This window comes from Erythrolamprus reginae, assembly GCF_031021105.1.
Source record: "Erythrolamprus reginae isolate rEryReg1 chromosome 13 unlocalized genomic scaffold, rEryReg1.hap1 SUPER_13_unloc_6, whole genome shotgun sequence".
Taxonomy (NCBI): Eukaryota; Metazoa; Chordata; class Lepidosauria; order Squamata; family Dipsadidae; genus Erythrolamprus; species Erythrolamprus reginae.
In genome coordinates this window covers 193,264-219,538 of record NW_027248450.1, presented here as the reverse complement: position 1 = coordinate 219,538, position 26,275 = coordinate 193,264, and the positions used below count along the sequence as shown (strand labels likewise).

Sequence of the window (26,275 nt, the reverse complement as noted above, 5' to 3'; positions counted from 1 at the left end):
TACTAAAAAAAAGTATGTAAATTTGAAATTAACAGCATAAATTTTATATAAATTGAAATAACTTTATATGCAAAATAAACCAATATGCATCAATTTTTCCACTTCAATTTTCATATCATTATGTTCAGAAATGTTCAAGCTACAAATCCCACACCAACTTTAGCAAAATTGAATGTATTCTGCTAGCAAAACTATCCATAAAGTGAAGACTATGTCACAGAAACGGGGGGGGGAGGCACATTTATGTGCAAAATAAACCAATAAGGATTAATTTTCTCAGTTCAATTTTCATATCATTGTGTGCAGAAATGTTCAAGCTACCAATCCCACACCAACTTTAGTAAAATAGAATGGATTTTGCAAGCAAAACTATCCATAAATTGAAAAAACCTTCACAAAAACGGGGGGGGGGAGGCACATTTATGTGCAAAATAAACCAATAAGGATTAATTTTTTCAGTTCAATTTTCATTCCATTGTGTGCAGAAATGTTCAAACATGTTTCCAGGTGAAAAAAGATTTCAAAAAGACCAAACATAAGCACTGCAAATGAAGAGTTTTCGGTCCGGGTCAGGGTGACCCGGGAACATAACATTAGGAACTTTTTTCGAACAGAACACAAGGTTAAAGTTGTAGTGGAATCAGTTGTAGTTGCCGTACTTCAGTCGATTTCCATATTTGTGTAACTGATCATTGCTTTTGGTTCAATCCTCACTTAAGGGTCAGCAGGCTTGTGGAAGATTATATATTAAAAGAAGTATTGTTGTTGCTTTTGATCATAATAACAGTTTTGTTTTACAATAGGGATGTTTATGGTTTTTTCTTTCGCTTTTTATTCCTTTTCAACATTCAACTGATCAACAAGAATTCCCAGTTCATGCACAACCTCACACTTGGCTACAATATCCATGACAACTACATGAGCACTTTCCACACTTCAGATGCCTTGCTGGACATTCTCTCCACAGGAGAAGCCAATGTCCCCAATTACGGCTGTGGAAGGAAGGAGAACCTTCTGGCTCTTCTTGATGTAGCTTCAAGGGAAATCTCCATCCAGATGTCAACGTTAGTAGGCACCTACAAAGTCCCACAGGTTTGTGTGTGGTTTTTTCCATCTAGTAAAAAATAGATGATGGGTGATGGTGGGTGAGCAATAGATACAATCATGTCTTCTTCATGGAATTCAAGAGCTGCTTTTCTCCATATTAGCAAAAATGTCAATGTTTTACCCCATTATGTTCATGTTGAGATTAATGATAAAAGGCCTGAAATGAAAGCAATACATTCTCTGGAGAAGACATTCTACCAATATTTAACTGATCAAAAATATCCCTAGTTGTTGGGGCCTCTATTAGCATCTTTATTTTAGAAGACAAAACCTGCAATTACAGACCAAATGGACTAGCAGACATTGTGGCTAAAATTTATGCCACGATCCTCTTAGTTCAACTACAGTATTTTTTTTAATTTTTTCTCCACCTTAAGATAAAAATCATAGGGTCAATCCTCTTAGTTAAACTTGAGAAACATGCCTTCCTTGCAGAAGAACTAGAAGGCTTTAGGTAAAGTTAAAAGCTATATAGATTTCATAAGAAATAATGCAGAAATTAATAATCATATATTGGCTCAAATTGGTCTTGATATATCTAATCTATATCAGTGAGGTAAAACAAGATTTGCTGGCTTTCTAGATGTTAGTGCAGCTTTTGACACAATGAACAGAGAAATATGATGGAGAAGCTGCTTTTCTCCATATTAGCAAAAATGTCAGTGTTTTACCCCATTATGTTCATGTTGAGTTTAATCATAAAAGGCCTGAAATTAAAAAAAAATACATTCAATGAAGAAGATATTCTACCAACTATTTAACTGTTCAAAAATATCCCTAGTTGTTGGAGCCTCTATTGGCATCTTCATTTTAGAAGACAAGACCTGCCCTAGCCACTCAGGTTGAAGTTGGCAATAATAGCATCTTAGCTATCTAAAATGTGGAATAAAAAGGACTCTAGCAATTATAGACCAAATGGACTAGCAGATATTGTGGCTAAAATCTATGCCATCATCCTCTTAGTTAAATTTGAGAAAAAATGCATTCCTGGCAGAAGAACCGGAATGTTTTAGGTAGAGTTAAAAGCTATGTAGATTTTATAAGAAATAATGCATTAGTTAATAATCATATATTGCCTCAAATTGGTCTTGAAATATCTAATCTATATCAGTGATGTAAAACAAGATTTGCTGGATTCTAGATATTAGTGCAGCTTTTGACACAATGAACAGAGAAATATGGTGGAGAAAATGGATTGTCTTCAAAATGGAGCTCAGGCTGTTGGCCCTGATCCAGGCCCTTGTTTGAGAGGGAGGTTTGGGCTCAATGGGGCCACAAGAAGAAGGATCTATGCTTACCAAGGGGAGGAAGGAAAGATACATATTTGAACCGTTGCTATTCAGTATAGATATGAATGACTTACCAGGACTAACACAGGATAAAAAAACAGATCATAAATAAATGTTATTTCATTTTTTGAGAAAAAATACTGTTAGTGGACCAGTAAAATGCAGTGCGTGTAATATATAGCACTTGGATTTCAGAAAGGCTTTGACAAAGTAAACCACAACCCATTTCATGGTAAGCTAAAAATATGTGGGATAGAGAGCATCATGCCCAGGTCGAGTCAGCCTGTGGTCCTCAATGGAACTATGTCTGCGTGCAGGGACACCAGCAGTTGGGGACCCCCAAGGACTCTTCAATATCTTTATGAATGATTTGGATGTGGGGAGAAATGGGGAAATCATCAAATTTGAAAACAACACTAAAGTGGCAGCAATAGCCAACACCCCAGAAGATAGGCTGAAGACCCAGATGGATCCAGATAGACTTGAACCCTGGACCTATCTAACAAAATGAAATTCAATGTAGAGAAATGTAAGGTTTTACACTTAGGCTAGAAAAACTAAATGTACACTTACAGATTAGGTGAAACCTGCCTCAGTTGTAGTAACTGTGAGAGGGATCTTGGTGTCTTAGTGCAGTGATTTTCAACCTCTTTTGAGCCGTGGCACATTTTTTACATTTACGAAACCCTGGGGCACATTGAGTGGGGGGGGGGGGGGAGTGGTGACTAAAAAAAGTTTGGACAAAAAAATTCTCTCTCTCCCTCCCCTTCACTCTATTTATTTCTCCCTCCCTCTTTCTCTCCCTTCCTTCCTCTTTCTTTCTCTCTCCATCCCTCTTTCTTTCTCTTCCTTCCTTCCTCTTTTTTGCTCTCTTTCTTCCTCCCTCCCTCCCTCTATGTCTTTCTCTCTCCCTCCTTCCCTCCCTCTTTCTCTCTCTCTTGCTTTCTTGCTCTCTCTTGCTCTCTCTTGCTCTCTCTCTTTCTCTTGCTTGCTTTCTCTCTCTCTTGTTCTTTCTCTCTCTCTCTTGCTTTCTTTCTCTCTGAGCTTCGCGGCACACCTGACCATGTCTCGCGGCACACTGGTTGAAAAACACTGTCTTAGTGGACAATCACTTAAAAATGGACCAGCAATGTGTGGCACCAACAAAAAAAGCCAAAAAATGCTTGCATTAACAGATAAAATAACCAAGATCATGTGAAGTATTAATGCTACTTTATAATGCCTTGGCAAGACCACACTTGGAATACTGCATCCAAGTTTGATGACCATATTATAAAAAAGATGTAGAGATGTAGATGATTAAGGGTCTGGAGACTAAAACATATGAAGAACAGTTGCAGGAATTGTGTGTGTCTAGTCTAGTGAAAAGGACTGGGGGTGACTGAGAGGAAAATGTAAAGATGGTTTATTTTGTGTAAAGAAGGGAACCAAAGGGCAGCCATATTGTGATATCAAGTTGTCTTTTATACTCAAATGACATTTCCTTTCTACATATGCACAGAAGCGAAAAAACCCGGAAATGAGCAAACAAGTAAGTGCCCGTTCGCCACTGTCTGCCACCGTTTGCCCCAGCGACCCTCTTGCCACGCTCTCCTCTCGCTCTTGGGGCGAACGGCGGCAGCGCAGGCAGTGGGGCAGGGCAGGCGTTGGTACGGGAAAGCACCGGTGCTAGCCTACGCACTACATGGGCACCACTTGGGCATCCTCCTCGATCCACAGCTGACATTGGACCATCATCTTTCGGCTGTGGCGAGTGGGTATTTGCCCAGGTTTGCCTGGTCCACCAGTTGTGGCCCTATTTGGACAGGGAGTCTCTGCTCACAGTCCCTCATGCCCTCATCACCTCGAGGTTCAAGTACTGCAATGCTCTCTACATGGGGCTCCCTCTGAAGAGTGTTCAGAAACTTCAAATCGTGCAGAATGCAGCTGCGAGAGCGGTCAAGGGCCTCCCTAGGCATGCCCGTATTTCTCCAACACTCCGCGGACTGCATTGGTTGCCAATTGTTTTTCGGACACAATTCAAAGTGTTGGTAAAAGCCCTACATGGCATCAGACCAGATTACTTGTGGGACCTCCTTCTGCCGTATGAGTCCCAGCGACTGATTAGGTCCCATCAGCCAGACAATGTCGCTTGGCAGGGCCTAGGGGAAGAGCCTTCTCTGTGGGGGGCCCGGCCCTCTGGAATCAGCTCCCCCTGGAGATCTGCACTGTTCCCACCCTCCTCACCTTCTGTAAAAGTCTTAAGGCCCACGTATGTCACCAGGCTTGGGGAAATTGGGTCTCAACCCCCTGGCCAACGAAATGAGATATATGTTGTATGATTGAACTGGTATATTATTTTAAAATATTTGATTTTTAGATTGTAATTTAAAATTTAATTAGATATGCCGTTGTACTGTATTGTTATATTATATGCTTTGAGCTGCCCTGAGTCCTCAGAGAAGGGTGGCATACAAATCTAATAATTAAATACATATTCTATTTTTGGATCATTGTGTGAATAACAGGATATACAACCGGGGCTAGTCCCTAAGAGGAAAAAACACATTAAGAACATATTTAGTTTATTTTATTTATTTATTATTTTATTATTTAGATTTGTATGCTGCCCCTCTCCGCAGACTCGGGGCGGCTCACAGCAAAGTGAAAACAATTTACAACAAATCTAAATTACTATTTAAAAATATTTAAATAACCCCATTTTCTAAGCAAACATACATACAGACATACCATTCATAAATTGTAAATGCCCGGGGGAGATGTCTCAGTTCCCCCATGACTGACGACAAAGGTGGGTCTTAAAGAGCTTATGTCATTGCTCACGTCACTACTTATGGGAATGTTCAGTATACTGAGAGTCACATATGTATTGTTGATTTGGTACAAAAATGGATGTGTGAAGATGTCAATTGCCTTCATCAGGTGTGATTCTCTACCTGAGTTGGCCTCCACTTGATTAGCGAGATAGTAAACGTCTGTTCCTGTTCACCTGGATCCTGTGTCATTATTTTTCCTTTTCTCACAGTGACATGACAGTGTGCAATATTTCAGGGGCTGCCACAAAGTATAGGGGGGCTAGGTAAACCTATTTTCCAAAAACCGGAAAACAAGACAAGAAACAACGAATTGAAACTGAAGGAGAGAAACAACCTAGAACTAAGGAGAACTTTCCTGGCACTCAGAACAATTAATCAGTGGAATAACTTGTCTTCAGAAGTTGTGGATGCTCCAACACTGCAGGTTTTTTAAAAGAGACCAGACAGCTACTTGCCTGGAATAGTATACGGTCCCCTGATTGAGGAGGAGGTTAGACTAGAAGACCTCCAAGGTCCCTTCCAATTCCTGTATTCTGTTTTAAGTTCTGTTATAGGTGCACATGTTTAACATGCTAAATACCTATTGAAACACACTAGTTTACACTAACAAAATGATATTACCATACTTACACATTGGATTGTATACCCTATGAACAAAACTTGGGGTCTTTTGTCATAATACTTATCTGATAATTAATAAATCAAATGGAAAAGTTACAGTCGTTGGAAAATGACATAGTAGCCACAGTTGGTCAGCCAATAGAGCAAGTAACACCTTTCTTTACCTGGGGTTGTTTTCTCTGAGACTGAATCTGGGACCCTCATCATCAAAGGAGCTCAGTGAGAGAAAGGGGATGAGTGAAAGCGGTGCTTAAATGAAAACCTCTTAGCTCTCCAGCTTCCTCAGCCCCAATTATCAAAGTATCAGAGGCCAAGGATTCCCCCATGTTCTTACATCCGTCTGATATATGGGGCTTCAGAGAGAAATCACTAGCAGAACCAATGCAATCACAGCCTTTGAGGAGTATCTTGGGGTGGGTAAAAGGACTCCAGCTGCTGCCCTCAAAGTTGTATTAGGAATTTACACAATTTCTTTGTCTAAATCCAGTAAATATGAATATCGGCATAAAATTTAATCTCTGGAAACTGACAGACTCCAAAAACAGACACCCTACGAAACTAGATTTACGATCCTGGGTCTAGAAAGCTTAGAACTAAGACGCCTCAAACATGATCTAAGTATTGCCCACATGATCATATGCTGCAACGTCCTGCCTGCAAAGACTACTTCAGTTTAACCCACAACAACACAAGGGATCACAACAGATACAAGCTTAATATTATCTGCTCCAAACTTGACTGTAAAAAGTACGACTTTAGTAATCAAGTTGTCAAAGCGTGGAATTCACTACCGGACTCTGTGGTATCATCCCCTAACCCCCAACACTTTACCCTTAGACTATCCACGGTTGACCTCACCAAGTTCCTAAGAGGTCAGTAAGGGGCATACATAAGTGCACCAGAGTGCCTACTGTCCCCTGTCCTATTGTCTCTCCTATATCTCATATATCTTCTTTTCTATACCTATATCTTTTTCTGCTATTCTCTCATAGTTATCTTTCACTCCTTTATTTTCTCCTCTATTTCCCCTTTAATACATTCTACCTGATTATATCCTCTATAACCCTCATTGTGTATTATTGTGTATTAGACAAACAAACAAATAAATAAAAAATAAAAATCCAATTAAAGAGAAATCTTGGATTATACAACTGACAAATTGTATATGGAAGTGAGGTCATCCTGTTTATTGTATAACTAGAGAAGAAGCTAAAAAGAGTTCTCCAGAAAGAATCTGGGATACAGAAACAGAAAAAGATGCACCAATCTTCAAAAATTACAATAGGCCTTTATTGGAATATAATACTTCAGTCAGTATTTCAATGTGTTAATCTAATTGTGGTAAATTGTAGAGGTGGTACAGTAATATTATTTATTTTGTTTATAGTTTTATTTTAAATCTTTTTTCATTTTTATTATACAATCTTGTTAATATTCTGTCTTTAATATTTCAAACAATGTCTAACTAAAAATTGTTCTAGTACATTAAAGAGAACCAGGTTGGATTTATTAAAATCTAATATTTTGGATTTGATCTGACCCCAAATATAACAAAGCATACTTCCTTCCTTTTTCAGACCAGTTATTTACCAGCTTCAGAGGTTCTGAGTGATAAAAGCAAATTCCCCTTTTTCCACCAGATGCTCCAGAAAGAAGGGTCCCACTACCCAGCCATTGTCCAACTGCTCCTCCATTTCAGATGGACCCTGATTGGCCTCTTTGCTTCAGACACAGAGAAGGGAGAGAATTTCATGAGGACTTTCCCTCCTGTGCTTGTCAGGAATGGAATTTGCGTGGTTATAACACAACAATTCTCACCAACAGGATATACAGCCTCCCTCAGTGATGCCCTATCTAAGTGGAGACAAGTCAATGTCTTCGTTCACTTCATAGAAATGGATTCCCTTTTGGACAGAATTCTTCCTTTCCATGAAACATTTCTGCGCTTGCCGGGACTCATTGAAGGGAAAGTCTGGATCCCCACAACTTTTGCATGGGATAGAAGGAACATGCACAGAGTTCACAAATACATCCACAGTATTGTGAACTTTGTTTATCTGCCCAAAAGAAGGCCAAAAGATGAAGCCTTTGTACCCCATTTCTTTGTGGAAGAGAAGTTTCAAGATCTTTATTTTCTCTGTTCTCTTTCAAAGAATGTCTTTTCTGTCAAAGGCCGCAGAAGATGCACCCAGAAAGCCCCACTGGAGACCCAGAGGAAGAGGAACAGAAGATGGATTGAAAATCTCTATTATACTTACACTATCATGAAGACTCTGGCCCAGGTCTTGAATGCCGCCTATTCCTCCAGATTGAGGGGGAGAAGGAAGGAGGGAGAAAAGAGGTTGGGGTCTTTTAGGCTGCAGCCATGGCAGGTAGGGGGTCCTGTTATAGATCCATGAATCTTAGATCCTTTGGAGAAGGAATCCAGAGGAAAAGGAAGAGAATCATCTCAACAGACCTGCCCAATTTAATTACCCAGGGAATAATGGTTCCAAAGTGGTGGTGGTGGGAGGTGCCTAACTTTTTTACTACCACTCTGTGGGCGTGGCTTATTTTGTGGCTGTGGCTTGATGGCATATGATTGTCTGGGAGTGTTGTGATTCAACAGGTGATGCTGGGTGGTCATGTGATGAACAATTAAAAATAATAGTGTTTTTCTCTTCCTCTTTCTTTCTCATCTTCCTTCCTTCCTTCCTCTCAACTTTCTTTCTTCCTCACTCCTTCATTCTTTCCTTCATTCCTTTGTTCCTTCCTTCCTCCCTCTCTCCCTCCCTCCTTCCTTTCTTTCCCTCCCTCCCTCCCAACCACCCATCCAACTTCTTTCTTCCTTCTTTCCTTCCTTCCTCCCCCTCCCTTCTCTCTTTTCTTTCTCTCTCTCTCTTTCTCTCCCCCTCTTTTTCTTTCCCTTCCTTCCTTCCTTCCTGCTTTCCTCCTTCCATCCCTACTTTCTCTTTTTCTCTCTTTCCTTTTTTCTTTCTCTTTCTCTCTTTATTTTTCTTTTATTTATTTATTTTTTTCTCTTTCTCTTTCTTTCCCTTTCTCTCCCTTCTCTCTTTCTTTCTTTCAAATGTGCACTCCCCCTCTGCTACTTTCTCTCCATCCCTTTCTCTCTCTGCAAAAGTGGCTCATTACCTGAAAGATAATGACAAACTGGAAGCATAGGGGGACATTGGTGGTGGTGGAGAGAGCTACAAAACTGACGGCAGAGGATGGTAGGAATGTGTTACGAAAGGAGATACAGGTCACGCGTTCGGAGCTTCTCCTGCTCAGAATGGTGGGGGGTGAACAGGGGGCAGCAACTCTCTCTGGCTCCCTCCCACCCTGGCAGAACCATGTGCCAGCTGGAGAAGCCCTGAAAGAGCTTCAGGAGTTGCTGAACAGCAGGAAGAGGGCCTGGAAACGTTTGTAGCCATGTGGCTGCAAAGCTTGCCAAACTGCTCCCCATCTTCTCCGCCATGCCTGCAACTTTTATCCAGAGGTGCTGGCTGGCAGGGACAGGGAAACTGTTCTGGAAAACTTTGCAGGTACATACAAAGATTCCCTGACCGTCTCCCTCTCTCCCTGCCAGCCAGCACCTCCTGAAGTGCCTCCTAGGTCAGCACAGGCACCGCAAGACCCCTGTGTCTCATTTTGGGCCTAGCAAGCCTTCCTTTTTTTTTTTTAAATATTTTTTTTATTGATTTTATAGATTGACATAAAACTAACATTAAACAGTGCACAGTGCATGTGCCCATCACCTAACAACACACACACACCCATCACCCCCACCACCCCTACAGAAGGATTCAATTTTTTTTTTTGCATATTTATCTATCTATTAATCATTGGCTCTGTCTTGAACAAATATTACTAAAAGAGTGATTGTAATTTATTTTTCATATTAACATCACAGATTCTACTTAACATATAGTCTTTTACCTTGTTCCATCGCACCATCAGCCTCTCCAATTTATTCTCATCAAAATTATTTAGTTTTATTTCCATAATTTCAAAATGTTCCATAATTTCTCTGGCTCCCTCCCACCCTGGCAGAACCATGTGCCAGCTGGAGAAGCCCTGAAAGAGCTTCAGGAGTTGCTGGCCAGCAGGAAGAGGGCCCGGAAATGTTTGTAGCCATGCGGGTGCAAAGCTTCCCAAACTGCTCCCCACCTTCCCTGCAATGTCTGCAACTTTTATCCAGAGGTGCTGGCTGGCAGGGACAGGGAAACTATTCTGGAAAACTTTGCAGGTACATAGAAAGATTGCCGGACCAGCTCCCTCTCTCCCTGCCAACCAGCACCTCCTGAAGTGTCTCCTAGGTCAGCAGAGGCACCCCAAGCCCCCCTGTGTCTCATTTTGGGCCTAGGAAGCCTTCCTACATCCCCCAGGGGCCAAAAGGGGCAGGGGGGACTCTGGAAGCAGCGGTGGGTTGTGACTGACCTTGCAACCAGTTTGCTTCCTCCAGCAGAGTGTGGCAAAAAAGAAGAGATCAAAGCAAAAAACCAGATAGTAGCCACATGTACAATGCTGGAACTCGGCTTCTGCACATGCACAGAAGGAAAGACATTTTATTTTATTTTTAAAAAACCTACCCAAAACAAAATGTTGATGCATGTGCAGTGCTGAAAACCTGACCTGTGCATGCTCAGAAGAAGAAAAAATAAAGAATATTCAAAACAAATTTGGGGAAAAAAATGTTGGCCCCTGGGAATTGGTACCAGGGCAGTGATGTTACTGGTGGCCCTGACTGGATGGGACAGGTAGGAATCCGCCCCTGTTCCAAAGACTAGATACTACGGCATTTCGATACTAAACACTGTTAATTTCAAAATACTGTAGTCTTTTTAAAAATAAAGTCCTGTATGTAGAGGTTTGTGACTAGCATTGTAGAATTTGACCTTTATAAATTTGGAGGAGAGCCTGAGACCATCTAGCCCAACCCCTCCTCTCTGCAGGAATCCCAGTGAAAACTTCTCTGACTGATGGCTGCTCCGTCTTTGCATCCAGAGAATCCACGAAGGGGAGACTGAACTTCTCTGCTTTACTACCCTTTGACCTCTGCCTCCCAGCAATTTGCCTCCCTGCAGCAAAGAGTAAACAGCCAGTTTTAGTTCAGACTGATTAACACAAGCAGCTGCCCCACCATCAGCTGTTTCAGGCCTAGAGATTCGCATTGCTCCCTCCGTGTGCCCCATTTTCCACCCTTTCCGATCCCCACTGCCCAGAAAATGGAGCATGCAGAGGCGTCAATAGGCTATGGCAATCCTTGCAGCCTGAAACAGCTGATGAGGCTGATCCAACCAACAATTATCTGCTTGTGCTAATCAGGCTGTGCTGAAGCTGAAACGGCTGCTTGCTGCAAGGAGGCAAATTTCTGGAAGGCAGAGGCAGATTCCCCTCCCCCTTTTTTTCCTCCCCCAAAAAGGTAAGTGTATTTGATAGTCTTGAGCATCTTATACTATGTTTATCCTTCCCTGAAGTTGATGTAGATTTTTTGCAAATTCTCCTCCAAGCTTGTTGCTTTTCCTTAAGTTGGAGTCTCCCCAAGCCAGAACGTCCACTTTCTGGGATTCTTATGGCTGCCTTGGCCTTCTTTCCAAGAACATCTCCCTGCTGATTCATATTCTGTTTCCAGTTAACTACGATTTTGAGGCCATTTTCACAAACATGCATGTCAAGTTTGGTGTCCCTCATCTTTCTTCCAGTCCATCATTAATGTTCTTATATGAGACTCTATTGTTACTCAAGTCCTATGTGTTAAAAAAAAACCTAGATGATTTTTCTTCTGCTTTTTACTCCTGCACCCTTCTCTCTGTGGAAATCATGTATATTTTTTCTACAAACTTGATATTCCACTCATTAAATTTTCTCTTATTTAAAAAGATAAAAAACAAGCTTCAAAAAATTGAACTATTACAAAGACAAAACAAAAGTAGATGAAACATATTTTAAAAATTGTATACTTGAAAACAGACAAACCCACATACATATACTGTATATTGTCCCCCAGTTGAATACTATAACGGGGGTCTTCAAACATAGGTGGGCGATTCACAGTCCTTCAGATGGCTGGGGGGCGGGACCAGGTGGGTGGTCATGTGACTGGGTGGGCGTGGCCAATGTAACAGTCCAATTTTTTTCTCTTTCTCCTTCCTGAGCTGCTACTTGCTCACCCCGAGGAATCTATTTACTTAATAAGTCTTCGGAAAGAGGCGGCATACAAATGTAATAAATTATTAGTATTATTATTATTATTATTATTATTAATAATAATAATAATAAGACCCACCCCCAAAGGGAAAAAGAGCACAAACTTTCTCGCCACTTGCCTAACTTCATTACAACAGCAGCTTCAGGCTTTACAAAAAAGGCCATTAAAAAAAGAATGAAAGAAACAGGATTTCCTTCAAAATAACTCCTGATCACAGAGCACAGAAGTCATGAGAGGCTGAGAGAAGCTGTCAATCAAGCCCCCCCTTCTCCTCTCTAGGGGCCCACGTGGGTCCTTCCCCTTTGGTTCCAGCCAAAGGCTTCTGGCTTTGCAGAGCTGTGAGTGCCTGCCAGCAGGGGAGGGGGCCAGGGGAGGGAGGGGAGAACAGCCTCCTTCTTTTAGTTATTTGGGATTTTAAGCCGGAAGGAGAATTCAAACTGATTTGCTTCTTGCCACACTTGTGCATTTGTATCCACACACAGGAAAGCTACAAAAATTGTCCAGCAACCCATTGGGTGGATGTACTTTATATATGGCAAGAACAAAGCAGTGGGTGAGTTCTCCTCCAGGCCTTACACTGTGGTTGCACTTGAATGAGTGTTAGCCAACTTCAGCTGATTTTGAAAAAGCTACGAGACATGGAGACATGTCCCCCACCCACCCACCCACTTTGAAAGGGCTACTTTTCAAAGCAGCCCCTCCCCTACTCACCCACCGGCAGCAGCTGTGTCATCAGAAGGACAGCTCAACCAGTGACAGGAGTAGATGCTGGCGGGAAGATAAGGCCAATGACGAGGGGAGGGGCAAGGGGCGGGGCTTCATCCCACCACTCCGTGCATGGGATACTTTGTATTGGTGGGCCATATCCAGTCCACGAACCTTCGTTTGAGGATCCCTGTATTAGAACATAGGATAATAGAGTCGGAAGGGACGTTGGAGGTCTTCTAGTCCAACCCCCTGCCTAGGCAAGAAACCCTGCACCACTTCAGTCAAATGGTTATCCAACATCTTTAGAACTTCCAGTGTAGACTATAAGATGCACCTGTGCATAAGACACACCAAGATTGCAAAGAGGTAAATAAGAAAAAAAGGTTTTGCCTTCCCTCAGCCCCCAGGATCATTTTCAGACCTCCCAAACCATCTACTCACCTGTTTTCACATGGAGCTGGCCTTAGGGAGGCCAAAAATGGCTGCATTCAGTGTATAAGATGCACCAACGTTTCCATCCTCTTTTTTGGGGGAGAAGAAATAAGTCTTATACTCCAAAAATATGGTACTTAAGAAATGTAATGGTATCTGAGAATGACTTTAGAGATGAGGAGAAGAGAGGTTGCCTAGGGAAGGATCGGATCAGAAGGCAGAATCCTGCAGCTGCATAATGGGAGAGAAAGAAACTCAGAAAGGATCTTCACTAACTTTTCAGGCTGAGAAAAGAGTTGGTGGGAGATTTGTTATTTCAGACTTGCAACATTGGGTTAATGTCGCATTAACTTCAAGTAGAATTAGCACATTTGGAGGGGTTTTCCATCAGGATGACTAGGAAGAAGATTAGCCTGACACCTTTCTTGCTTTCTGGGAATCTACCTGTGGTTTCTAAAGAGTTTATGAATATTTTTTTCCTCTCTGTTCATTTTATTTCTCATCTGCTCTAGAATGTTCACTATAATCAGTGAAGGGCTACCAAACCTTTTACTACCACACTGTGGGCGTGGCTTGTGCAGGACCCCCTGAATTTTCTTTCAACATCTTTCAGTGAATATTGGGTGCTCTGGGGTGGAGCTCCATCTTCGCTACCCCACTGCCTTCCCCCCCCCTGGTCCGGGCAGTAGCCCACCCCTGCCTATAATTGACCAATTGTGTCAATTATATTTTCTCTATATTTTGTCAGTATATGATTGACAATTTTTCTCAAACTTTTTCATTCACTTTTGAAGATAATGGCAGTATTATTGAACCACATTTGGAGATTAGACAATTCTAGAAGAAAGATTCAATGTGGGATAAGAAACAATTATTTTTCTATTTCAAATTCATGGATATTCCCATTCTAGTTTCATCCCTTTCTGGAGGAGAATGAATTTTGGAATATTTCTGAGAAAAACCTGTACTTGGACCAAAATGGAGAGATAAAAGCAGATCTGGGCATTGTCTGCACCTTGGTTCTCCCCAATGGGGATCTCAAGAGAGAGGATCTGGCGTTTTTTATAAGACAGAGACTATATATCAACCAACATGCTCTTTCACAACTAAAGTTGCTCAATAAGGTGGGAGAAATTTTGCTGTCTTTTCTCTCTTTTCCAAAGCCTGAGGTCCCATTTCAAGTGGGGAAAGCCTAGAGTCTCCATGGTGGTTGGCCTTCCATGCCAGTTGGTGTCATTTAATAGAAGTTCTTCAATAGACAGCAAGTAAATGGAGATTTTTTGCCATGTTTTATGGAAAGTTTTTGAGATCTTACTGGTCAGAGGTTTCTTTCTTCATCACAGTTTTATTCTACATTAAACCTGAATGAAATAAAAGTTTCCTAAACCTTTTAAAGTAAACTTTATTCTCAGATTTAATATGAATATATCCTCATAATTAAATCATTCTTCTGCAATTCCATCCCATCAGACTTTATTAAATAGAAAAGTACTTTATTGAAATGTTAAATTCCAAAAGCAAAAGGGAGGAATTAAATGAAGAATCTGCCACTTGTTATACCTCCTGCATCTGTTTAGAAGAAGTCAGAGATTTCATGTTTACTTCAGTGAAGACCAGAGGCTAATTGTCTCCTGCCATTTTTACCTACATTTTCTATAGATGGAGAGTCCTAACGTATTTCCTAATACATTCTCTTTTTTCTGCTCAGTCCCTGCCTGAGTCCAAATGTGTGGAAAGTTGTCATCCTGGATTTGTCAAGAGGGCTCGAGAAGGAGAGCCAGTTTGCTGCTACGACTGCGTTCCTTGTCCGGAGGGGACCTTCTCCACTCAGGAAGGTGGGTGACCCTGAGGAAAATGGGAGGCTTGGTGGAACTGGATCCATCCAGAACATTTTCAAGAAAGTGCAAGTTAAAAGGCAGATTGGAGCAAACCTATTCTTTTCCCATTACTTGTAACCTGCACAATTTCTTATCTAAAAGGACTTAAGTCAAAAAGACTTTGAAGGAGGGCTGGGAAGAGACGGGAGGAGGGGTTGGCAGACTGGTCAATCTTTACTAACAGCAGAGGAAACATCTCTTCTGCTTTTTAGTTTGGAGAAGTGCTGCTAAGTTTACCTTTCTAGGAGCATCTGAGATCTTTGAAACTTGATGAATTCTTTCAGGTCCACCTTCTGAAAGACCTGGCAATTCACTGTATATTGGCCTCCCCTTGAGGATCACTGAGAAGGTCCATCATGCGGTGTTATGAATAGTTTTGGGGGAACTCCTTACACAAATATTCTGCCCGTTATATCGATCCATCAATCAATGAAAATAGAGCTGGGAGGGACCTTGGAGGTCTTCTAGTCCAGCCCCCTGCTCAAATAGGAGAACCTATATCAATGATGGTGAATGTTTTTGGCACCGAGTGCCCAAACCAGAACATGCAGATACACATGCTGGAGCATTGGAAACTCAAAGAATAGCTGGTCAGCGTGCACATGCCTGTTTTGGCCTGTTTCCCAGGTCCTTTTTGGTCTGAAAAATGGTGTGAAAACTGTCTTTCTTTTGGCTGTTTTCTGGACCATTTTCCAGGCTGTTTCCTGGCTGTTTCTCAGTGCTCCACTGCCTGCACTGGAAATCAGAAGATCAACTGGCAGTGGCACAGATTCCCAGAGTGAGGGCTCTGCGTGCCACCTGACACCCGTGCCGTAGTTTCCCTTTATGGATCTATATCATTTCAGACAGGTGACTATTCAATATCTTCCTTAAAACCTCCAATATTGAAGAAAAGAAAACCTCTGGAGTCCAGCTGTTCCACTGGTTAATTGTTCTCACAGTTAGGAAGTTTCTCCTTAATTGCATATTGCTTCCAGATGTTATAGGATACTCTAGTCATCCTCCAAGTCCCTTTAACTGCCATGGGGCAGGACTCAGGATGTTTGGCTAAAATATTTTATCATTCATTTTTAACCTCTAATAATGTAGGTTCCTATGAAGATTCTACACACTACACAGAAAATAATTAATATCATATGACTCCCCTCAACTTCATATACCTAGCTACATTTTTAAAAATACCCTTCATAGCTCTTTTTAATGAAATAGTTCAGAAATATTTATTGGAAAATGTTCCTGGAATTAGGTGTTGTCCAAAAAAATATTTATTGTAATGTAAAAAATCTATTAAAAAATATTGCTTTTTATTTTTTAGATACTAAAAATTGCACCAAGTGTCCAGATGATAAATATCCTAATGAGCGCAGAGTCCAATGTATCCCCAAAGTTATAACCTTCCTGTCTTATGAAGACTTTCTGGGCATCATCCTGGTCTCTTTTGCCCTACTGTTGTTCTTAATCACAGACCTTGTTTTAATCATCTTCATTAAATATCGAGAAACCCCCATTGTCAAAGCCAACAACCGGGACCTCTCCTACATCCTCCTGGTCTCCCTCCTGCTTTGCTTCTTGTCTTCTTCTCTCTTCATTGGTCAACCAAGAAAAGCCACCTGCCTTCTCCGACAGACAGTTTTCAGCATCATCTTCTCAGTTGCCGTTTCTTCTCTCTTGGCCAAAACCATCACGGTGGTGCTGGCTTTTCTGGCCACAAAGCCAGGAAACCAAATGAAGAGATGGTTGGGGAAGAGCTTGGCCAACTCCATCATCCTTTTTTCTTCTGCTGTCCAAATTGTCATCTGCTCCATCTGGTTGGCGGTTTCTCCCCCCTTTCCTGAATCTGATCTCCACTCCCAGCATGGAGAGATCATCCTGCAATGCAACGAAGGGGCTGTTGTCATGTTCTACGTCACCCTCAGCTACATGGGCTTCCTGGCTGCCATCTGCTTCACGGTGGCTTTCCTGGCCAGGAATCTGCCTGGGGCCTTCAACGAAGCCAAGCTGATCACCTTCAGCATGCTGGTCTTCTGCAGTGTCTGGGTGACTTTTGTGCCCACCTACCTGAGCACCAAAGGGAAATACATGGTGGCTGTTCAGATCTTTTCCATCCTGGCCTCCAGTGCTGGTCTGCTAGGCTGCATCTTCATCCCCAAGTGCTACATTATCCTTCTAAGGCCAGACCTGAACACAAAGGAGCATCTCACAGCCAGAACAAATGTAAAAACATGATATATAACACCATTGTGATATTGGAAAAATTATTAATGTGATGTTCATTTGATTTCCATTTAGATAGTATGCAGGAGTCAAAGAAAAACATATCTATATGTTTCAAAGTGGGAAATTGTTGAACAATTCGAATTCTTGCAGCTCCGTCCCCTTTCAATAAATCTTGCTCTGTGAAATTCAGAGGAATTCAGCTGTTCAGCAACAGCTACTGAATGTGAAAGCTTATAGAAAAAAATGTGGGCACTTGTTACTATTGACAACAGCTAAAAGTGTTTGTGGGAGAGAATGAGTAGGAAAAGAGATCAGGATGAAGCTGTTGGCACCAAGTACCAGTCTGGTTGCCTGATCCTCTCCATGAAAATGCCAGAATTGTGTGAAATTCCAGGTTTGATCAGTTCTCAGCTTGGAAAGGAAATCTTGATTCCTCTTATATAATTCTTTCCTTTTAAAAAGGTTTTTTATTTTATATAATTCTTCCATGATTTTCTGATAAAACCTCCATTGCAGAAAGTGTTCAGCAGAACAGCTCTTTGGGATTTCAGTTTGAGATTCTTATTTTTATGTTTCTGTACTTTGCACCAAAATAAAAAAAAAATAAAGTAAATTTAAAAAAAAACGTTTTGTAATTAATTTTCCACTTTTTTTCTTTCAAGCAGAGAAATAAAATAGCAGTTTTCAGATCCTTCAATTTTTCACTCTACAATATCTGCCTAAAGCATTTTCTCTGCTCCTCTTCCAAGCTTGTCTTGTTGGTGAAGGACAGGAGAAGATTTCCAGAGAAAGGAGACCTTGAGACTCTCCCCAGGAGGAGGTTGAAGGGATTCTCTCTAAAAGTAGGTCACAAAAATTAAATGCTGCATAATATTCATCCAGGTCCAAGAAGGGGTTGAATAAGGGGGGGAACCAGGGGGGGGAGGATTCAAGTAATTTAACTACCTGTTCTCTGCCCTAATGATTTCTTCCAACAACCAGTTTGTCAAACTGCTCAGAAAGTTAACAACCGGTTCTCCTGAATTGGTGTGATCTGGCTGAATCTCACCACTGATGGGAACATATAGATTTATGGAAGAGGCTCCCATGGAAACCGTTCTGCTCTCCAACCACACAGATTGCTGATCAATTGGGAATCAATGTTTAGGTCTCAGAATGGCTCTGAATAGCGAATGGAAACCATTTGCAACGTCCATTTTAAGGAGATAAGAAAAGCTGTGATGGATCAGATGAAGGTCAGTCCAAGATGCACAGTGACCACACAAATACCTCTGGTTCTCCCACGAGCAGAAGGTGGAGACCTATGGCTTTTCTCAACATGGAACAGGCATTTCCCCTCAATTTCACTTTCCTCCCTCTCACCACACAGGATTGGACACCAAGACATCTTACATAATAGGAATCCCCAATTCTGGTATTCCACATAAATCTAATAAATTTTTTGCAAGTTTCATACTCCCAATCAAAAAGCACTTAGGCGGGAATGGAACTCAGGAGTCTCCTGGTGATTGGCCCAAAGTCATCCAGGATGTTGACATGCTAAGGGAGGATTAGAACTCTGAGCCACATGATTTCCATGCCTAAGTGAGGATTAGAGTCTGCGGAGAGGGACGGCATACAAATCCAATAAATAAATAAAATCAAGGTAGACTTTGGCTGAACTGGAAAACATAGAGTGAAAACGCACAAACTTTTCAATATGTACCAAGCTTTACATCCACAATATGACATTGGCAAGTTGTACTTGCTAAGAAAAATAAGAGGCAGAGGGCTCTTGCAAATCCATCAAACTGTAGAAGAAGAAAAATGAAGTTTGAACGATTATGTCAACCAAAGTACAGAAAAAATACTGCAAGCTGTGAAAACAGAGAACATTATAAAAACAACAGAAACAAAGGCAGAATATAAGGAAAAACTGCTGGTTGTCAGATTAAATAGATGGAAAACCAAAGCTTTGCATGGACAACACTTGAAAAACATTGAAGGAAAATGTGATGACAACCTTACATGGGAATGGCTTAAGTTGGGAACCATCAAGTAAGAAACAGAAGGTTTAATATTCGCTGCTCAAGAATTTGCCATGAAGGAAAAGATACAGAAATCCACTGACAATCCAAACTGCCCAGTTTGCAAGGACAACGTTGAAATGATTTCACCCTTAATATGTGACTGCATCAATATCATCCAAACTGATTAAGTAAGAAAGATTAGAAGTAACATGAGAAAATATTATTTCACTGAAAGAGTAGTAGATGCTTGGAACAAACTTCCAGCAGACGTGATTGGTAAATCCACAGGAACTGAATTTAAACATGCCTGGGATAAACATAGATCCATCCTAAGATAAAATACAGGAAATAGTATAAGGGCAGACTCAATGTCGGATGGATAGCTGGCGGAGAGGGGCGGCATACAAGTCTAATGAATTGAATTGAATTAATGAGTAAAAGGAATAATAATAATGATAATGATGATAATGATTAATAATAATAATGATAATAATAATAATAATAATAATAATAATAATAATAATAATAATAATAATAATACCATGTTTCCCTTATAATAAGACATATTCTGATAAATGGGACAGGATATTTCAGGACATGTGTTGAAATAAGCCCTCCCCCAAATAGGCCCCTTTCCCCAACAACCTACATGAATCCCCTGTCCCATCTGCCACCCTCAAATTGTGCCGGAACATCTTACCAGAGTCTGGCAGCTCTCTGCTTCTCTTTCTCGGCCGGTCTTTGCTGCCACTCAGGAGAAGGAGAGAGAGGGGAGGGACTGCGAGGGAGCCCATGTCTCATGTTCTTCTCTTCCTGGGTGGTGGCAGTGCATCCAGCTCCCCGAATCTGGCCTGCCGATCTCGGCCGGTGAAAGGGAGTGCCAGGTGGGGAGGGGAGGGACAGCGGAGAAAGGAGACACAAGGAATCTTTCTCTCTTCCAAACTCTGCCAGAAATGAGCCTTCATGAGACTCATGGCACCTGTGCAGCCTCTTGGGCTGAAAGGGGGGAAAGATTTCTTGCATGCAGCCAAAAGGTTCCTTGTCCTGGTGCTGTGTCTCACCTGCGCTCTCCCCACCACAACCACCCAAAAGATTTGCTCACTGGTAGCTTCTGCTGCTGCGCCCGGCTAGAAGTTTGGCTGTCAGCTCAGCTTTGGTCGCCGGTTGCTTCTACTTGGTGGGGATGGCTGAGGTGCTGCAGGTGTTGCTGCTGCCTTCGCTGCCCCTATGTAGAAACATAAAAACATAGAAGATTGATGGCAGAAAAAGACCTCATGGTCCATCTAGTCTGCCCTTGTACTCTTTCCTGTATTTTTATCTTAGGATGGATCTATGTTTATCCCAGGCATGTTTAAATTCAGTTACTGTGGATTTACCAACCACGTCTGCTGGAAGTTTGTTCCAAACATCTACTACTCTTTCAGTAAAATAATATTTTCTCACGTTGCGTTTGATCTTTCCCCCAACTAACCTCAGATTGTGCCCCCTTGTTCTTGTGTTCGCTTTCCTATTAAAAACACTTCCCTCCTGAACCTTATTTAACCCTTTAACATATTTAAATGTTTCGATCGTGTCCCCCCCTTTTCCTTCTGTCCTCCAGACTATACAGATTGAGTTCATGAAGTCTTTCCTGATACGTTTTATGCTTAAGACCTTCCACCATTCTTGTAGCCCGTCTTTGGACCCGTTCAATTTTGTCCATATCTTTTTGTAGGTGAGGTCTCCAGAACTGAACACAGTATGGTCTCACCAGCGCTCTATACAGCGGGATCACAATCTCCCTCTTCCTGCTTGTTATACCTCTAGCTATGCAGCCAAGCATCCTACTTGCTTTCCCTACCGCCTGACCGCACTGTTCACCCATTTGGAGACTATCAGAAATCACTACCCCCTAAATCCTTCTCTTCTGAAGTTTTTGCTAACACAGAACTGCCAATACAATACTCAGATGGAGGATTCCTTTTCCCCAAACGGAGGCCCCACCTGGCCCCCTGCAGGGCAAGCTCAGCTGCAGGTGGGGAGCCCTGGCCATGGCCGAGTCAGCTCAGCTGTGACTGTCAGGGCTGCCCGGTGTCTCCCTGCTGGGCGCCTGGGAAGAGTAAGAGGGGCCTGTGGGAGGAAGGGAGGGCAGGCAAGGGTCCTGCAGGGCTCCCCTCCCCAGGAAGAGTCTGGCTCAACTGCCGTCCCAAGATGGAGGGGCTTCCTGGGCAGGCTGGCGGGGCTCCGGTCAGTCAGTGCTGTAAAGTATGCAGAGTGACCTCTGACTGGTCAAAGCTAGAAGCATACAGAGGGAACGTGGAGTAGTAGATACCCAGCTGATAACCCAGAGGTAACGATTCAGTCATACAATTCAGTTACATTCAGTGTATAAAATATTTATTTTTGCAACTATCTTAAGTCAAAAACAATGCTAGCCATACACAATTACATCAGTGAATAACTCTCAATACATATACAATACTACAAGCTTACTTGTTCAGCTTACAAATACATAAACCACCATTTAAACACGCAGTTCTACAGCATAGTCACAAAGACAAACCACAAATAGCAATGATAGCAGAGAATAGGAGAGGGAGAGAGCGGTGTGAGCGGAAAAGTATAGTGTCTGAGTGGCAGTCCCTCTGGGACTGGGCGGCATAGAAGTCAAAAATAAATAAATAAATAAGTATAAATAAATAATTAAAAATTCCCTTCTTTTTTTATTAAAAGAAATCAATAATAAAACAAAACCAAAATCTATTACTATTCAAACTAAAACAACCAGCACAACTAAAAACACAACTATTAATAAACCCATGCTTTAAAATCTTCATTTCTTAAATATTTATCATAGTATTATAGTAATCTAGTAATACTATGAAAATCTATCTGAACACCAATGCATCAATTAATGTATTTCCATATTTACTTTTCTATTTCATTCAATATTTCCAAGCTCAATTAATTTTAGGCACTTACTTACTTACTTACTTATTTATTAGATTTGTATGTCGCCCCTCTCTGTAGACTTAGCATTTACTATTATTAACTTTCATCAATCTTCTGCATTTCCAAGTATATTTAAAATTCATAATGCAAACTCATAAAACCATACAGTAAATATCATAAACCCCTTATTTATCATATATATCTTCCATTAATTTTACCTATGTGATTCTATATAGTTCTAAAAGTCTAATCCAGTTTTACTAATTAATACATTCTTTTCTTTCTCTCTCTCTTGCTTTCTCTCTCTCTCTTTCTTTCTCTCTTTCTCTCTCTCCCTCCCTTCCTCCTTCTTTCTCTCTCTTCCTCCTCCCTTCCTCTCCCCTAAACCTATCAAGTTAAAATACCACCGAACAATCTGGAGTAGAAAATGTGTCAATTTTAACAGTAACCGCCAGTAAACGAACCCCATAAAAGCCCCTTTGCAGTCCAGCATCCTTTTTAAAAGTGGGGAAAGGGGCTCGGGAGAAGAAAGTTTAGCAGCCGCTCTGTGGAGCCCCGTCTTCACTACGGGGTCATTGAAATGCCAGGGCGGCTCCGGACCTGCTAGGGAGCATTAGTGAAAGCAAACGGGAGACTCTGTAGGCCCCCGCAGGGCCCGCTCCACGTAGCCCCGGAACTGCCTGGAATAAGGACCTTTCCCGTTTCGATGCAGAGGCAGCAAAGGCGGAGAGCGGCTGTGGAGGAGGCCTCGGGGCTGACGGCCCCTCCCTGGTCTGAGGAGAGGGCGGAAGGAGGGCCAGTTGGTGGGAGCCCCTTTCCAGAGCCCCCCCCCCGCCTCCAAGACCCCGCTCCTGGCCCAGCGCCAGGGTGGAGAGGAGACTCGGCTGCACTTCAGCGGGCAGGCAATTATTATTTATTACTTTTATTATTTCTGTCACCTTCATTTCTGTTTTTCTCCTGCTTTCATCTCTCGGGCTGCAGGATGGGGGGGGCTGGAGTGAGCCCCCTCGCGTCGATTAAGGCCCCCCCGCGGGCTTTCTCCAGCGTCTGGATACAGAGTGCCCAGGGACACGCCCTTCCGCTTCCCCTCAGTTGCCACCGCGCGCACCGTATCACTTGTCCAGCGGCGGGCGTTTCTCAAGGGATACCTGCCGGAAGCGCCTCCATTTTGGATGCCCGTGGTGACTATCCACCCCCATCCAAACTGAAGAGGGGTTGCCGGCAAGGACCCCGCGAGAAACGCCCAACGCCGGGCAAGTGACATGGCACGCGCGGAGGCAACTGAGGGGAAGCAGAAGGGCGTCCCTCGGTGCTCTATATCCAGACGCTAGAGCAGTGTTTCCCAACCTTGGCAACTTGATGATATTTGGACTTCAACTCCCAGAATTCCGCAGCCAGCAAATGCTGGCTGGGGAATTCTGGGAGTTGAAGTCCAAATGTTTTCAAGTTACCAAGGTTGGGAAACGCTGCGCTAGAGAAAGCCCGCAGGGTGGCCTTGATTGGCACGAGGGGGCTGGCCTCCATCAGCCTCCCCCCCCCAATCTTCTGCCTTCTTCTGAGGTCATAGGGGAGGTAGGTGCGCGAAACGGCGGTCGCAGACAGAGCCAGAGAAGCCGGGCGGGGAGAAACTCTGCGCCGTCCTTAATTCCTTAATTAATTAATTAATTCGTTCATTAATTAATTAATTCGTTCATTCATTCATTAATGAATGAATGAATGAATTATTCAATCAATTAATCAATCAATTAATTGATTGATCAATTAATTAATTTCCCCCACCGCGGGAAGAATGCATAGATTCGGGGGTTGAGAGGGGAAAGCGGTGTTTCCTTTAAAAGCCTTATCTTAGCTGGCATGCCCTAACTGGTGATGGGGGGGAAGGGTTTAAAAAAAAGAGAAAGAGAGAAACGGAGGGGTGGGGGGTGGGCTGGTGAGGAAAGAGAAGGCAACTTGTATCCTCCATGCACGGCTGCTCCCAGTCCACGAAGAGAGCACAATTGAGAGGCGCAGTGGATCCTAAGCTCTCGGTTGCCTCCAAAGTAAAAAGGCTCCTTAGCTGATGGCTGGCCGTTTGCTTTATGCAGCTCCGGAAGGCGGTGCTGCTTGGCCACAGCAGCCTGTTTGATTCTCTCTGAACTACACAGCCTTCTCCTCGCCCTCAATTTTCCCCATCCCGGTTAGATCTGCTGGCTAGCACAACGACGCATGCGCAAATGATTAAAATAAATAAATAACTTTTAAAATGTTTCTTAAAAAGATGTGGTCCTGTCAGTCAGCTAAAATTTTCATTACACCCATAGCTCCCCACCCCCGTGTGGGCAGCAGCCCATGACTGGGTCTCGGAGATGGAGACGGAGGGTCACGGAAGGGGGAAGGGGGTGGATGGGCGGCTTGCTCTGGCTGGGCCGGATGGGCCTTCACTTGCCTGCCCTGCCTGTCACAGTGGATGCAAAACCCCGTATGATGCCGTGAACTCTCTGAGCGAAAGAAGCAGGGCCCCCTCCCTTCTCTTAAAGGTGCAGCCGCCGCTATCACGCGCTTGACGGGGCAAAAATGGGGGGGCGACAGAAAAAAAATCCTGTCAGGTTGTTTGGGGGGGGAGCGGATGGTCACAGCCGGGAAACAGCCCTTGCAAAGGAGAGAGAGCCCCCACCCACCCTCGCAACGACAAAAACAAACTGGGAGGGGTGTCCGAAGCTTTTTTTTTTTATTGCAAAGCCGGCCGCTTGCTAGGTCTCTGCCGTTGGCTGCACTGCAGCGACGGGCCGGGAGGAGGCGCTGTGGCCCGCCTGGAAAGCTTCGAAGGGCGCCTGGCCGGCGGCGGAAACCAAAACAAGGATGGCTTGAGACCAGCAGAGAAACCTCCCGGGAGGAGGGGTGGGCTCTGTTGGGCTGAAGGCGGGCAGAGAAGGTCCGAGACAAAACCTGGCTTGGATTTTGGAAGACGAGGCTGTTGTGCTGGACGGAGAAATCGGCACGCATCGGCGTTTTCCAAGGCAGGATTTTAAAGCCCCCACCCATAATACACTTTATCGCTTCTTGTTCTTCTCTTCTGGGATTTGGCCGTCCGATATCAAGAGGGGAGTGGGAGCAGTGTCACTTCACACAAGCTCGGAGAAACTTTTGCGTTTCGGGGAAGTATCTATGACATGGAAAATTCGCGCCGGTTAACACTGAAGCCCCCCTCCCCCTTGGGCAAACCGGGCGGGGAGTCTTTCGGTCGCTTGAGAAACATGAGGCCTGCGCAGCTCAATCCTTTCGTTCCCCCCAACATGGCCAACAAGACCCTGGTGATGCCATTTTAATCGGAGTGCCTTCCTCCACTCCGTCCCAACACTGTTGCTGCTCCTTTTATAAGGGAGCTCAATGGAGGACTCCTGGATGAGGCGGGAGGGATCCCTGTACGTCCCCTGAGCGGCCCCCCCTCGCCTCAGGGACGTATTTCCTCAGGTTGCGCCATTGGCCTGCGCGCTAGCTTGGCATGTCTTTTAAGACACTCTCCGCCACCGGCCAGGCCTCCCACAGCGCTGCCGGAAAGAGAGTTTGGAGAGGGCGACCCTGAGGCAGACATGGCGTTGCCGGCTTCCGGTTTACCATCAGCCGCCATCTTCCCAGGTCAGTTGGCCCAACAGATGGTTGGTGGGGGTAGAACGGCGCGCGCTGTGCCCGTGCTCAGAGGCAGCACCACATTCTTCAGGAGACGGGGGGGGAGGGCCGGCGTGGATGCTTTGCCTTCCCCAGTCTCCGCTCAGACCTGAGAGAGGGCCCCCGTTTAACTGAGGAGGGGGTGATTCCCTTCGACAGGGTGGGGTGGGGTCTCTCCCAGGAGCGCCGGGGAGGGAGGGGGGATTCGTGGGAAGGTGCCCTCTCTTCTCCGTCCTTCCTTTGTGAAATGAATTTTTGTGACGTGTTCAAAAGTAATCAAAAACAATCAAGGCTATAATTTGAGTCTCGTGTTTAGTTTACTTGACAGCTGCTTTGGTAGCACCCTCAAAACTCTTCCAGATGTAGATACAACCGTGCCAGCAGTAAACCTGTGGGCAGTTTTGCTTGGTTTTTTATTTTTATTTTAAATTTT

The 26,275-nt window shown here is 43.4% G+C and overlaps 1 protein-coding gene and 1 long non-coding RNA gene across 3 annotated transcripts in view; one reads left to right on the top strand and one right to left on the bottom strand.

Annotated features, from left to right (window-relative positions):
• The window catches only part of LOC139155194 (uncharacterized), a 54,277-nt gene extending 30,992 nt beyond the window's left edge, over positions 1–23,285 (bottom strand). Inside the window, exons 1-3 of one of the 2 annotated variants that reach the window (XR_011557043.1) lie at positions 23,136–23,285; positions 19,967–20,491; positions 18,949–19,047 (exon numbers count right to left, since the gene is read on the bottom strand). This is a non-coding gene — a long non-coding RNA (uncharacterized lncRNA). Of the gene's footprint in view, positions 1–18,948; positions 19,048–19,966; positions 20,492–23,135 lie in introns of those variants that run through there. The other variant, XR_011557044.1, reaches the window with a different exon arrangement.
• LOC139155192 (vomeronasal type-2 receptor 26-like) overlaps positions 1–26,275 on the top strand; it is a 123,983-nt gene that overhangs the window by 1,694 nt on the left and 96,014 nt on the right. The window contains exon 2 of the mRNA XM_070730280.1: positions 804–1,092. Coding sequence (XP_070586381.1) covers positions 804–1,092 — 289 coding nt within the window. The remainder of the gene's footprint in view (positions 1–803; positions 1,093–26,275) is intronic.